At 33.8% G+C, this 14,832-nt stretch overlaps 1 protein-coding gene and 1 non-coding gene across 2 annotated transcripts in view; one reads left to right on the top strand and one right to left on the bottom strand.

Moving 5' to 3' along the window:
• The window catches only part of LOC149081234 (receptor-type tyrosine-protein phosphatase T-like), a 65,040-nt gene that overhangs the window by 42,497 nt on the left and 7,711 nt on the right, over positions 1–14,832 (top strand). The window contains exons 22-35 of the mRNA XM_089238309.1: positions 503–548; positions 1,931–2,036; positions 3,268–3,335; positions 4,630–4,790; positions 6,712–6,799; positions 7,232–7,308; positions 7,528–7,564; positions 8,782–8,879; positions 9,851–9,979; positions 10,374–10,528; positions 12,146–12,281; positions 12,752–12,892; positions 13,712–13,811; positions 14,561–14,625. Of these exons, the coding sequence (XP_089094435.1) occupies positions 503–548; positions 1,931–2,036; positions 3,268–3,335; positions 4,630–4,790; positions 6,712–6,799; positions 7,232–7,308; positions 7,528–7,564; positions 8,782–8,879; positions 9,851–9,979; positions 10,374–10,528; positions 12,146–12,281; positions 12,752–12,892; positions 13,712–13,811; positions 14,561–14,625 (1,407 nt within the window). The remainder of the gene's footprint in view (positions 1–502; positions 549–1,930; positions 2,037–3,267; positions 3,336–4,629; positions 4,791–6,711; positions 6,800–7,231; positions 7,309–7,527; positions 7,565–8,781; positions 8,880–9,850; positions 9,980–10,373; positions 10,529–12,145; positions 12,282–12,751; positions 12,893–13,711; positions 13,812–14,560; positions 14,626–14,832) is intronic.
• Positions 5,062–5,135, bottom strand: TRNAS-AGA (transfer RNA serine (anticodon AGA)). Its single transcript has one exon. It is a non-coding gene; the product is annotated as a tRNA-Ser (tRNA).

Here is a 14,832-nt window from a genome sequence, read left to right as displayed (position 1 = left end):
AACTGAATATTGATTAGGCTGATCTTAATTGCCATCAAATCATTTTATGTTTTATGTAGCTTTTGTTATTTTATGATTGTGCTAAATTTTAAAATAGAATTTAGATATGGTATCAATATGTGATAATATTCTTATAAATTTAATATTTCAAACTTAAATTTTTTTTTTATTATCTATCTCGGAGCAGTTGCTCTAAAAAAGCCCCGTCTTTACTGTCCACTCCTCTTTGATGCATACCTCTCCAAGTTGCAGTTGCCCTTTTCAGCGAATCACAATTAATTTAATCTACCTGCCTCTTGCAAGCTTTCACTTTTATGTTCATCCCTTATCAAGATATACAAATTATGCATTCACACTTTTTACTATAGTCACTATGTAATAGTCATGTTCGCTTGCTGTTCCTGATATTGCTTCTCTTTTTGCTTTGGCCTACTGCATTTCAATTATTAAAATGAGCTGATGGGATACATATATATATAACGAACGTATCTTTCATTCCTAGGATTACAAGTACAGTGAGATAAAATACATAACAAGATCCATTATAAGTAAGATTCATTCTGTCATTTTGTCAATCATATTTCACATTAAGGGTTTTTTTCAAGAGCACCTTTGATAAATGGTATGCATTGCAGCATACAGTACGCTTCCAATTATCCTCTGGATTCTGAGGACTTTTTTTTAATTTTTAAAAACATAGAATTGTGACAAAAATACACAGAAACGCAAATGCATTACAACGCAATAGTTTATTTATCATGTCTGATATGTACTTTGTTTTACATTGCACTTGTACCGGACATAAGGGGCATCTCACAATGGTCCAACAGTCATCAGCCAGCATTGAGGTTCACTGTTTTTACTGGTAACATTGTTCTGTGGTCCTTAACTTTTCACCATACAATAACGCTCGTAAAACACTTTTTAACTGTTAACAGGATGCAATTTCATTTTTGTCCAGTTATATTGCTTATAAAGCACTTTTTTTTAACATTTAACAGTGCAACTTTTGCAAGGAACAGAACGAACCATTATCATAACATGGGCAAAAATTTGTTTATAGCAAACAGGACTTTGGATAATGTTATCAGTTTTTTTCTTCACTGAAAGAGGTTTTTTGTGCATTCTGAAGCTAAGGTTTAACCAAACTTTTTCCCTGTAAGTTATCATCAATCTGCGAGACTGTGTAGAAGGTTGACTTTATTCAAATTTCTTTTTCTGAGAGACTTTCTCAAGAGATCAATAAAACGTATTGTACATTAAAAAAATATATATATAGTACTTCATAATATAAATTAGGACAGTTTCTTCCTAAAAAATGCCTCATAATGGCTGAATAATGAAAATTCACGATTCTTGCTTAAAGGGGGAAAAAAATGGGATGATTGAACATTGCAATCAATTATATGGTAAAGAAAATCAGAATTATCCCGTTTATCAATACTTGTTTGAACAAACAGGATTTATGACCGTGTTACTTGCTTCGGGTATAGTTATCATTCTATTATTGTTATTAGAAACCCGAGTTCCAGTGTGCATTAAGCAGTGTGGACTGTATCTCCAGAATGAGAGCCAATAAAACTGATATTCATGTTCATCAGGTTAAAACCACTTGAAATTGTAAATTTTCATGTTGGACATAGTTTTATTGTTATCCAATGTTATCCATCATGTGCAAAAAATGATAACAAAATGATCAAGCAAGGAATCTTTGTTCTTTCAATGCAATTGTATAATTCAATTTTTTTAAAATTTAAACAAAGTTGGAAAATTTTTAAATTTTTTTGCGGAAGTAGGGAATTTGGCAACAAGTGAGAGAGAGAGAGAGAAAGTTGATTAAAAAACAGATGATATACTTTTTTATGGAGTTTATTGCAGTAATTAATATGCATAAAATATTTACTTCAACTTTTTTTTTTCGTCGTTTCAGTTCCCAGTCTGATAATTCAAATGAAACCTCAAGATGCTGGTGCCTTATTTGGATTCTTGGTGCCATTTCTGTTTGTCATTATAATTTTTGTTGTCTACGTTTATTAGTGAGTTTACTGTTTGGTTTATCTTTATTCATTAGGGAAGACCGGGCTAGTTGGTGTAGTTTTTACTTTTGATTTTTCTATTTTTCCATGTAATGCTTACAGCAAATGTGACTGATGCTGTAGATAGACTCCAAACATTGCCATTTATTAGATGGGGACAAAACAAGAATTTTTGCTGAAAGGCACCATTATTATTCAAAAAATAATTCTACAGGTAATCAATTGCAAATCTACAATGCTTTCCCTTCACAAAATCTTGACTTTTGCAACCTGATCGCAGTAAGCATGTATCCCTAGAACATGTTGACAAATACTGTCTTTCAGATGTGACATTATTATGCACTGCTCTTGGTAGAACTATGAATGAAAAGCTTTGTTTAAAAACCAAGAAGAGTTCAATAAACATTCAAAAATGATTTGTGGAATAATTCCGCCAATTATCAGACTTTTTGTTTGATAAATGAGGAGCACATTATTTGATGTGTGTGCTGTCCAAATTTCATGCTATTGTGGATGACTATTAGAACACCTAGAGCACTCTGAGATGCGAGAGTTTATGTTGATAACGTTGTATAGGGGCATGCAGGAAGCAGAGGCATAGAGGGCTCATGCAGATAGGGGTCTCACAAAAAAAATTGACACTTATTTTGCATAATATTTCCTTTTTAAGGAGGCTCCCCAAGAAAATGTCTGCCCTAGGGCCCCGAGAAGGTATGCTATGGCCCTGGCTCATGCTCCCCCCCCCCCCCCAAGGCAACCAGAAACTATTCTTTTTTCATCTTATTGTAAAAATTAAAATATTTAAAGAAAATATCTTTTATATGTGCTGCTTTATTCAATTTCTGTTAATTTAAATGCCTTTTGAAGGTTGGTAACTCAAAATTTCTCTGGAAAAAATTCCTTGGGCCCCCGGCATTATAAAATCTTTATCCAAGAAAAGGGGTTGCAGTAAGGCAAAAAGAGTTAAGACTACCCCTGATCTAAATTAACATAGTATGGGCTGGTCTGCAAAGTCGATAGAAATTATTTCAGAGATTCCTCTCATGTTCAAATAAGAATTTCACAGATTTCTATGCTGAAAATTGTTTTAACCTAAAAGTAAGAGGTTCCTTCTGAACTGTTCACATTTCATGTTATTGGTAATTAAAAAGAATTTTTCTAAGTAATATTTATATAAATTTTTCAAAGATTGATATTTAAAAACTATGGCTTTTTTTTTTTTTTTTTTTAGCAAAAAACCAGCATTCATTCATAAGCGGTACGACAGAGCTTTGAAAATGAAGATCCTTCCACAACCAGGTAAGAAATTGAATAAGTTATAACTAGGAATATGTAATTTTTGTATTTGTGTATAGTTGCAATAAATACAAAATTAACCGTTTTGCAAAGGAATGAGGCAGTTGAAGACAAATACTTCTTTCACAATTCATAGATAATTAACATTTATTATACAATCAAATTTACAGAACCTATACAAGAACAAGCAGGCCGCGTGACTGTCTTGTTTTAGTGGCAAAACCTAAAGTCCCCGTTCCCCATTGTGAAGGCACGCCCTTTTCCTATCACTCAGACAGCGCCATCCAGTAGTGTACTCTGTCACTTCAAATTATACAACTTTCAACTTAGTACAACACTTTAATTAACACTTGGTTTCCTAATTAAACTACAACAAAAATTGTGTTGTTAGTTTAGTTAGTTTTTGATTTGAAAAATGTTTTTGCAGATGAATACAAAATTTTTTAATTTTAATTTTTTTTTGTGATTGATTGGAAAATTTTTGAAGATGAATGCGAAATTTTTGTGTGAATGAAAAATTTTTGATTTGAATTTCTTTTATTTTTTAAATTAATGCTAAATTTTTTTATCGAAAATTTTTTTGTGAATGAATTTTCGATTCAAAATTTGAATTTTTAATGCAAAAAAGTTTTTCTTTTATCATTTTTGTGAATAAATGCAAAATTTCCTATTTGCAATTTTTTTGCAAAATTTACGTATCTCTAGTTATAACTAATGAGATAATTTATATGGCAGTTATCAAGTAAGTTCAACAGAATTTTATGATAGAAATATGATTTTATGACTGGACTAAAATACTTTCATTACATACCAAGTACTGATTTTCTGAATAATTAATAATAAGACCATGCAATAAATAAGTAGTATATTGCAACCCAAATTGCCATGTTTCAGCTCCATAAGTCAGTGTTGGTAGCACACACTGGTTAAAAACTTTTCTTTTCAGGCATAATGGCATGTGACTCTTCAGAATTACAGTTTTTGCCAAAAGTGGCACCCTGTATATATAGATTAATTACTGCTCCTCTGTAAGGGTCTATCTTTTGCATCTATTTCAAGCCTTTTGGGAAATGTTGGTCACACATAATAAGTTCTGCTTGTAAGTGATTCAATACGCTGAAAAGTTTCTTAGAAATCAGGATTTCCTCACCGAATTCGTAACAGGTGGCAAAACAATGTATGATTCATTAGAATCATCTTCACGTTTTAGCAAATTCTTAAAGAAAAATTACAGAAAACATTTAATTTAAGGGATGGTGTTTTTTTCTTTCTGAATAATGTTCTGTCACTTCGCCAGATGATCCAGTTTTTGCTATCACAAATGCTGCTTTGGATGAAAATGAAGAACTGGATACAGAGTCACTTAGTGAAGGCTTTTCCAACTGTATATCCATAAGTGAACTGGAAGATTTTGTTGAGAGAAGTTCAAAAAACAATTGGATAAAGCAGGAGTATATGGTAAAATATTTTTTCTTGTTTATATGTTAAGTTTATTCCAGATTCCTTATTGTATATATAAATGTACATATGAAATATCATTGTTTGTCATCTTCACATAAATTAATAAATTTCTGGACACTCATCCTCTGGGAACGCTTTGATATCTCTCTGAGATAGGAATCGGGCTGTGTCTGCTCCTTCAATATTTATATGTTAAGTAGTAAGTACAAACGTTTTTTTAACAGCTGACTGATGCAAAGATATATTTAGAAAAGACAAAAAATTCAACTGCCCTTGCGGGGAATCGAACCCACGTCCTTTCACTTTCTAGGTGAACGCCCTAGACCACTAGACCACAAAGGCAACGAGTACCTCAATCTTTCCCTTGGAGCTCACATGCACTGAACTGACCGAGCATGGACAGTCGGACCTAACTCAGGCGAAAGCTCACAATTGCTGACACTGCCACCAGATGGTGACGTATCTGAGGATGGTGTCACTTTCCACTATCCAGTACAAAGACTTTTAACAGCTGACTGATGCAAATATGTGTGCTCAGTGCACACGAGCTCCAAGGGAAAGATTGAGATATTCGTTGTATTTGTAGTCTAGTGGTCTAGGGCATTCACCTGGAAAGTGAACAAACTTGTGTTCGATTCCCCACCAGGACAGTTGAATTTTCTCTCTTTCCTAAATATATCTTTGTATCAGCCAGCTGTTAAAAACCTTCGTATTGGATAGCGGAGAGTGACGTCATCCTCGGATAAGTAGTATAGTCCTCCTACCACGAGATGAGATTTGGCTATGGCACGTCATGTCATGTGAAACGATTCTATTTTATCCTAGAAGGACATGCCAATCGTGAAAGCTCAGTCACTGATGAACTTTTCTCGATGTGCAATCATTTTACCAAAAACAAATTGAATAAAATCATCCGACGTGACATGACGCAGCGAAAATTCATCTTGTGGTTGGCGGACTATAAGTGTATTAAAAAATAAATATAATTATACAGTATAAAAATGAAATATACAGTGCTCATCACTTGATGTAATTTCATCAGGACTCTGAGTTTCTGATAACAATAACCGATTGATAACTGTATCGGAAAAGACCCAGGTAGTAAGTATGACAATCATATGTCCTGTTTGATCGATGGGACAATTCGGTTTTTCTTTTGCACGCAACAGGTTTCAAAATATTTAATTGTGGCCTTTTTTTTGTCTTATTATTCTAAAGCAGGGTATTTTTTCCCTTTAAGTTGAAATCCTTTTTATTTAGAAACTGTGAGGAGTTGGAATGCATCTGTTTAATGTGCATCAAGAATTACAATATTTTTATAACCTATGTTCAAGAAATTCCTTATGAAAGTCTTCCGGCCAAAAAACTGTAAACGTATGGTCAACTGAAAGAAACTCACCAAAAACCAAAGAAAGGGACTTTTTTTAACCTTATGTTGTCATTATGTTCTTTGCCATAGTGAAGACATAGGGCATAACGACAACATAAGAAGCACTACAGGTGAATGGATCATAACGACTATTACTGCCCAATTATGACGTTGTGAACTGAGTACAGACATTTTTGTCAACAAGAGATCCTTCTGACTTCCTAACTTCTTACATAGTCTTGCAGGTTTGTAACGAGATTACTTATAGAGAAAAAAATGAGTCTGGTGCAAACTTAGCTTCAAAATATGTAGAAAGAAAAAATCTTTCGACAAAAAAAATTGATAACACATACATAAACTCCAATCCAGGTAATTATAAATTTTTTTTCCATGTTACAATATTGATTGGTACCGTACTTTGCAAAAGGCCACCAATAACCAAATTATAACATTATCTGTGATTCTAATAAGCAGCATCGACTGTATTTCGTAAAGAAATTTAATGATTCAATAAATTCAATGTGTGATTTATTAGTTTCATTTTTCTAGACCTTACCAAGAGGCCAAAAATTTCCTTGCGAAACAGCTAAATTGCCTGAAAACAAGGGAAAAAACAGATATGGAAATCAGCTTCCTTGTACGTATTCTAATTATGTCTTTCATTTTTTATACGGTACATTATTACCAAAAGCAATGAACAAGACTTGTTTTTTTTCACTGAAGTAGAACATTAGCATTTTTGAATGAAAAATGTATGTATCATTAATGAGTATACTTCTCCATCTGGTTTAATTAACTGTTGGCATTTTTCTACAAGTTTGATCCAATATCAAAATTATTGTTATTTTGTACAACAACAAACAATTACACCATTTTGAAATCACTTATACTGTGACGAGCGGGTCATCACATCCCCGTTTAAGTGGGCATTACAAGACAACTAAAAACGACGAGTCAAAATAAGAACACAGAGTCAGGTCAGACTGTTCATTGCACCGTCCCATTTAGCAGCTTGACCGAGTACGCTTTTAGCAGGTTGCAAATTATTAACATTCTCATATTTTTACAGATGACCACAGCAGAGTGATTTTGCAACCGCTGAAGGATCAGCCCAATTCTGATTATATAAATGCTAATTACATTGATGTAAGTAAAATGAACATTTTTTGCAAAATATCAACTTAGTTCACCTTTGCCCTGCACTATGTGTGTTTCTATCTCTTCCCCCCACTTAAATACACTCATTCACCATGATCCCATGAACTGTACAAAGAACACCATGTATATATTTATTAATGTGATATTAAAGATTATTTTGACGTATAAAGTGAAGTTGAAGATAATTTTTTCATAATTTTTTTTCAGGGTTACAGATGCGCTAGAAAGTACATAGCTACTCAAGGTAATTAATATTATTTGATTAATAATTAGTTGATCAATAATCAGATTATTTTATGTACTGTGTGAATGCATAAGTATAAAATATATGTGTATGATCACCTGCAGACCCTTTGGGGGTAAGAATCCCCCTGCCCTGCAGAAAAGTGGCCCTATGGAAATTTTCTACTGTTGTTGTGATTTTTTTGTATTAAACATTTTAGCTCAAATTAAGTCATTGAAAGAATTGAACTGAGTATCATAGAAGAGAGACGAAGATGTGCATTAGTTTGTTGACTTGAGAGATTTGTTCCTGAAATACTTTGCCATTTCCAGGGCCGGATTGGGGCAGGTGCATAGGGTGCTATTGCACCGGGCCGCAAAATATTAGGGGCCATAAAAGTGGATTTTTTGCATCGTTTACTTATAATATTTATGACTGCTTTTAAAAACCCAGAAATTGATCTGATCATATAACTGAATCCTTACATTGATTTTCAAGAAAATTTATATTTTTACATATTTAAAAAATATAAGAATGATGCCCAAATGCCCTGTCAGCCTTTCTTCATGAAAAGGCTATGGCGTAAAAGAGACCCTCTGGGCAGAGGGTAAAAGAGATCCCTCTATCAGATTTGAAGTGCCAATCTCCCCAACTAAAAATCTTATTTCAAAGCATGACTTTTTTTTCTATATGTCTTGTTAATGTTTGTTCCTTAATCATCTGCACTATTCAGTATGCCTATGTGTTGAGATGACCCTGTTTTCTGGAACCTCCTTGGACAAGCTTTTTTTGATAGATGCAAATTCCAAGATTTTTAGCTTTCATGATACTGAAGAGTGCTGCAAAACTGTTCTTGCACCTGGCCTTTTAATGTCTAAATCTGGCCCTAGCCATGATGAACAATAATTTATCATGCAGCAAAGGAGAATATGCAATATGGTGTGGTCTGCAAGGATCCCACTTTGGGGTAGTTACAAAATCTTGACTCCCAGTTGCAATTAAAAAATTAATATAAGACATGGCGACCCACATCATTGGTGCAGATTAATTTTTTTTTAAAGCCAGAATGGGCCTATTTGGAGTGAGAATTTTAAGAAAAATTTGAATAGAAATAGATTTTGTGCAAGAATATAAAAGTGAATGAGATCCTATGTAATTGCATAATATTCAGAATTGTTCTTAATTTCTGAACTGTAGAAGAAATGACATTTTCTCTAAATGAAATTTTCACTTTGAAGGACCGAAACTTTCTACAATGGTCGATTTTTGGCGTATGGTGTGGCAAGAGAAAGCTTACAAAATTTTCATGGCCACTAACATAGTGGAAGGAGGCAGAGTATGCATATAATTTAATATTTTATTATCTATATATATAAAATTGATTTTCTATCTGTCTGTATGTATTTTCTCTATACAAATCTGCAATTTTGGATCGATAGTCGCAAAATTTTACATATATACCAAATGGGACCCGACTTGAACGATAGGCTACTTTAAAATTTCGTCAGAGCAGGGCAAATGCCCCAAACGGGCAAAAAACTGTCAGGTAACAATGGTTTTTGGGCCTCAATAATCACTTTCGGAACGTTTACTTTTGTTACCGTGGTTTCCTAGCAATGCGTTTCAGACATGTATATACCTTTACAATGGTTTGTCACTTCTTTAATGTTGCAAATGTATGTATAATAGTTTGTGCCTTTGTAATGGTTTGCCACTTTTTTCAATCCTCTCAGTAATGAGAGCTTTTTGAATAGACGCCATTATCAGTATCACTTTGAGGGTAAGGCAAAGGATGATCCCCATAGCAATCAGTGTTAAAATTGCAGATTTTACCGTAGAAATGCTTTGATTAAGCATTTTTGGAAACAGAAACAGGCAGAAATAGATAACTTGAAGTTCGGGGGGGGGGGGGGATCAAAATACTTAGCGCCTCTTAAAAAATGAAAAAAATATATTTGTTTCTATGTTTCTTTAAATCTAGATTTGTTTATTTCATGAAGTCGCCATAAGGTTTAACTTAGACAGGGTTTGCATGCCCCTCAAAGAAAGAGGGAGATATCACGTGATCCAAAAAGCCTCATTGAAGAAAACCTGGGCAGCGCCGGGTATTATAGCTAGTCACTAATAAAAATAATTTAATATTAATTAAATATAAAATTAATTTAGTGATGTATATATTATAACCATAGTGCTATGAATTCTTTGCCATGTTAGTATTTTTCAATATTAGTTGATTAAAATATGTATTTTTTATAACATAAGCTAGCAGTCAGTTAGAAGTTTAAGTTATTTGTTAATTTTTTTCAGCCAAAGTGTGATAAATATTGGCCTGATTCAATCGATAATGAAACAATGTTACACAGAAATTTGGCTGTTACCTTTCGCGGAACTCAGAAATATGCAAATTTCACTATTAGAACATTCCAGGTGCAGAATGTGAGTAACTGTCAGATATTTGTGCAAGTATCTAGTAATTCATTCAGACCTTATAGATATAATTCTTGAATTAATAAATTTAAGACATTTAATATATAGTGGATCCCACCTATTATGTTTTCCTGCTTAGTAAGACTTATTTTTATGGTCCCAACTTTCAATAATACTCATCAAGATTTCCCTTTTGAAACATTTTCCTGCTTTTGAAACATTTTTTTCATGCTTTGTGATAAACGTTGTGAGTGGGATCCACTGTATATAAAGTGGAAACACATCTTACAAAAATTATCTTCAATTTTTTTTCTCATTAAATAAAATGACAGGCCTATATGATGATGATGAGCAGAGAACCACAAATTAAACATTCTAATTGCATTTAATATTCTTTCTACAGAATGAAACTAACGAGGTCAGGATAGTAGAGCAGTTCCATTTCCAAACGTGGCCCGACCATGGCGTACCTCCATGCACTACACCAGTGATGAAATTTATACGTAAGAGCCGGCAGTTTCGTCAAGATTCCAATGCCCGAATCATAGTACATTGCAGGTAAACCTAATGCTGCTTATTAAGAAACGGGGACGATTCCACATGTACATCAATAAATAAATGGCATATGTAGATCCTGTCCATCTTTTCCACATCCGCAAAATAACAATACTCGAACAAAACAAAAACAAAAAATAGGTTACAGTGAAATGTATTTGTTGAAGAATAAAAATAGCTTTACTCAGGGTCTCACAAAGGGAATTGAATGAAACTTCCCCTGGGTAGGGAGTAAGGTAGTAGAAAAGACTAGATACAGTAGTTATAGTTGTAGGGGCAAAATAGGATCCTATATGGATTCTCTTAACTCTTTATAAGAAGCTTAAAAAATTTTCTGAACAGCATTGTAACTTCCGCAGTGGAAATCACAACGATCTAGAAAAATTGCTACTTATTTTCAAGAAGAATATTTTTTGTGAATGCCTGAGCTTATAAATGCTCCCCAAATAATAATAAAAAAACAAGTACGAGGAAAAAAAGCTGGGAAAAGCTGACTTGGCCCCGCTAGAGCAGTTGATTGACAGGATCAAAACTCTCTCTGCAGAGCTAGCTGGCTCAGGATTGTTGAAATAAGAAGGGTTTTAAGAAGTGATATCTCACAGGATTGATACTTTAAGGGTTAAGAAAGGGGAAAAAAGAACAGTTTTTTTTTCTCTTTGAAGAAGAGATGTAAAAAAAAGAATCCAACATATAGTGCACAATACAGTCAGCTTTGATTTGCCGACTTTCTCAAAGCACCTGAACTGGCTTATGTTCAATAATTACTTTAATTATGATATTTCCTCATATGTTTCATGATTTTTAGTACAATATTCTCTTCTGAGTTAATGTATTTTTAAAGAATATTTGTTGCTTATAACTTAGATTAGGAGCCATTCAAGTATTATGTAAGCAGATTTTTATCCATTTTTGGCACCCCCCCCCCTCTCCTTATCAGCAAAACACTGACCCTTCTCCCCCCCCCCCCTTGTCAGCAAAATTTCGTCAGCAGCTTAGAATATTTCATATCTTCAAAAAGGGTGATTGATGACGTAAGCAACCTTCAAACCCCCCCCCCCCTCCTCCTCCTTGTCATCAAAAGTCAGCAAATCCGAAACCCTCCCCCCCTCGATGCTGACATAATACTTGAATGACCCCTTACTTATAAAAAAAGGGATGTACATAAGCTGAGGTTCCATTGTAAATTGACAAATAAAAGTGTATTTTAAGCAAAATTTAGTTGGTCCAAAATTTTTTTTGAGAAGAATTCATAATATTTTGTTCGATATTGTGGATATTGTTAGTGTTTGCTCTACTTTATTCTCTTCTTGAAAGTATAGATATACAGTCAAATCCCATAATAACGAACTCCAAGAGACCGGAGAAATCACTTCATTATAACAAAATTTCGTTATAAAGGAATTCCAAGTTTTTTCATTATTCCTATGGAAACTTATCTGGGGGATTAGAAAAGTGATCATTAAACAAGATTTTTCCTCACTATAACGGTATTCGTTAAAACAGGATTCCACTGTAATTCAACAGTCCCAAAGCAAAGTGGCATCACCATACATAAAATGCTCAATTCCAATTTTTACTCAGTTATTTACTGCATGTTATGTCTGTTTTCTTCTTTTAAAGTGCAGGAATCGGAAGGACAGGAACTCTTATATTGCTTGATACAATGATTGATATGATTGAAGCAGAAAAAAAAGTTGACCTACTGGCTCATTTGTACTCAATGCGTTGTCAGCGCAGCAATATTGTAGAAAATATGGTTGGTATATATACACTAAATGCCTAACTTTTATTTAAAAGATGCAAAGGGTTACCTCTGATGAGTAGCCAATCGTTCTGCCGCTTCCATTGAGACAGGTCTAATATTTTTGTTGCTAGTCAATTTGACTATAAAGTTGCTCTCTCTATTTGTTGTTTTTTTCACCTTGGGACTCTCTTGTCCTTTCTTTTCATTGTGAACACAAAGCTACTAATATCAAAACATGTAGGAGACCTTCAAACTCTCCCGTTTCAAGCAGAAGACTCCAGATTTTTTACCTTTCCTCCCACTCTCTGTAATTTTTTGAAATTTTTCCCTACTTTAGCCAAAAATGAGATTTGCTCTCGAATTTGCTCACTCACTGACACTAAAGATGCACGTTTGCACTGACATTTTTTTATGCATTGTTTCATCAATCCAAATTCTAAAAGCACCTGCTATATAATTATTCGATTGTGTGTCTGTTACAGGATCAGTATATCTTTGCGTATAGAGCTTTATCAGAAATGTATTGTGGAATTGATTCCCGCATTCCTTCTTCTGAGTTTCTGTCAAAATTGAAAGACTTATCTGATGAAACTGGAGCAATGCAAATCAAAAAGGAATTTGAGGTAAAATTTTTTATCCATGTTTCCCAAAGGGGGTGGCATTGCCCCATGGGGGGGGGGGGGGTGAGTGATAGAACGATTCATGGGGAGTAGAAGCTATATGAGCTGACTTGAGTTTCGGGGTGGTGAGAAAAGATCCTGAAAAAGAGGGTTGATAGGGAAAAAAGTTTGGGAGAGTCTGGATGTATATGAAAGTAAGTTTTTATTTTAAAAAGCATTTTCTTGAATCAAGTAGTCATTAAAGTAAAGTATGTTAACAAGAGTGAGCTGTTTAGCTCTAAGTGGTTTTAAAATTTTCCTGATCTGCAATTATAACTTCTACAGTGGAAATAAAAGCGTGCTAAGAACCCGAGATATTTTGGGGTGATGGAAATAAAAAGCAGATTGAGTTCGATGAAATCTCCGGATTGCAACTATAAGGGTTAATCACTTTAATACTGTTGACGCTTGTTACAATGACTCTTAATCATTCCATCAAAAATGGACATTATCGGGTGGTCATTATATCGAAAGGAAAATATATAGAATAGTCGTTATCTGAGGACATTTGGGACTTTTCCTATTGGTTTTAGTTATGGAATGGTTGCTATAACATAGAGTCGTTATAATGAGAGTCGACTGTACTAGTCGTCATTTGTTTTTTTATTGATTCATCATAAAGGGCTAGAGTTTATCCCAAAACTATATCGGTTTAAATGTATGAATATTTTGGGTTAATGTTGAACATCAACTTAGTGTCACAGTTTTTTTTTTCTACTGTGATTTTGCTTCAGTTTTTATAAACTTCAGGTTTTACACTATTCAACATTATTTTAATTATAGGTACTAAATAAGCAATGTAATAAACTGTCATGGATCGAGACAAAAGCAGCTTCCCTTCCTGAGTATTTGAACAAGAACAGGGATCAGTCAATTCTACCTCGTACGTTATTTATTTCAATAAATTTTCATGTTTTCTTTCATTTCTCTTGTGATAATCAAAGTTTTCCTTGACTAACCTGCATTAGCTTCATTTAACTGATGCGATTAACATTGGTTTGCTTAATCTTGCAAGCGTGAAGAGCGTTTTCTAGAAATAAAAATTTGATTTGTTAGGGGATGATTCAACACCCCTCAGTTGTGCATGCTTATGTCCCCATTCATTTGTGATTTGGTCAATTCATTCTTGTGTCTGATACATGCAGATGGAAAATATAGGCTCCTAGAATGTCTACACTGTTCAGTTTGATGCTAAGAAAAAGTCTTGCACTGAAAAAAAAAGTGTTTTTTTTTTCAATGCATTCTCTGTTAGCCAAATTTATCAGTTTACATGAAATGTGTGCGTGGGGTTCAAAATTTTTTAGAAAGAGAAGGGGGGGGGGGGTTGCACCTGGAAAAAGATTGTAAGATGAGCATGGGTTAATTGGGTTCGAGTGACAGTTATTGCGATGGTGATAGGCACTAAAATTCAGCTCACAACGCTGCTGTTTTAGCGTGTGCATCCATATCATAACAAATAATCGCTAGCTAAATCCATATTCATTAGCCGAGGCAGAGAAATCATGTTGAAAATCTTCATTGGTCGAAAAACTAAAACTGAGGTATCAGTGTAGTGTATAAGCCAATATTGTTTTTATTGCTTATTTTTCGTGTTTATTTTTCCTGAAAGCATTTTATTTCATTTTTTTGAAGCTGATAGAGCATGTCCCTGCTTAGAGTATCCAGATTGTGCTTATGTCAATGCTGTATATATTGATGTAAGTAGGGCTTTTTTTAAAATAGTTAAAAAATTCTTGAACACAATTTTGTTTGTTAGATTTATTTAGTCGTTAAAAGCAACATTGTCTAGTTTTAATTCACAGACATTCTTGACACAATTTTTTTCACCCTTTTATGTATTTTGGCCCTGGAATGGGAGCCATCTTTAAAGAATCTGAAAAACAAAGAAATAAGGCTGTTGAAAA

The sequence above is a fragment of the Pholcus phalangioides genome, unplaced genomic scaffold (assembly GCF_987345545.1).
Source record: "Pholcus phalangioides strain wild (caught in Gottingen) unplaced genomic scaffold, Ppha-v1.0 ptg000010l_1, whole genome shotgun sequence".
NCBI classification, from domain to species: Eukaryota; Metazoa; Arthropoda; class Arachnida; order Araneae; family Pholcidae; genus Pholcus; species Pholcus phalangioides.
This window is presented reverse-complemented; position numbering and strand designations above follow the sequence as displayed.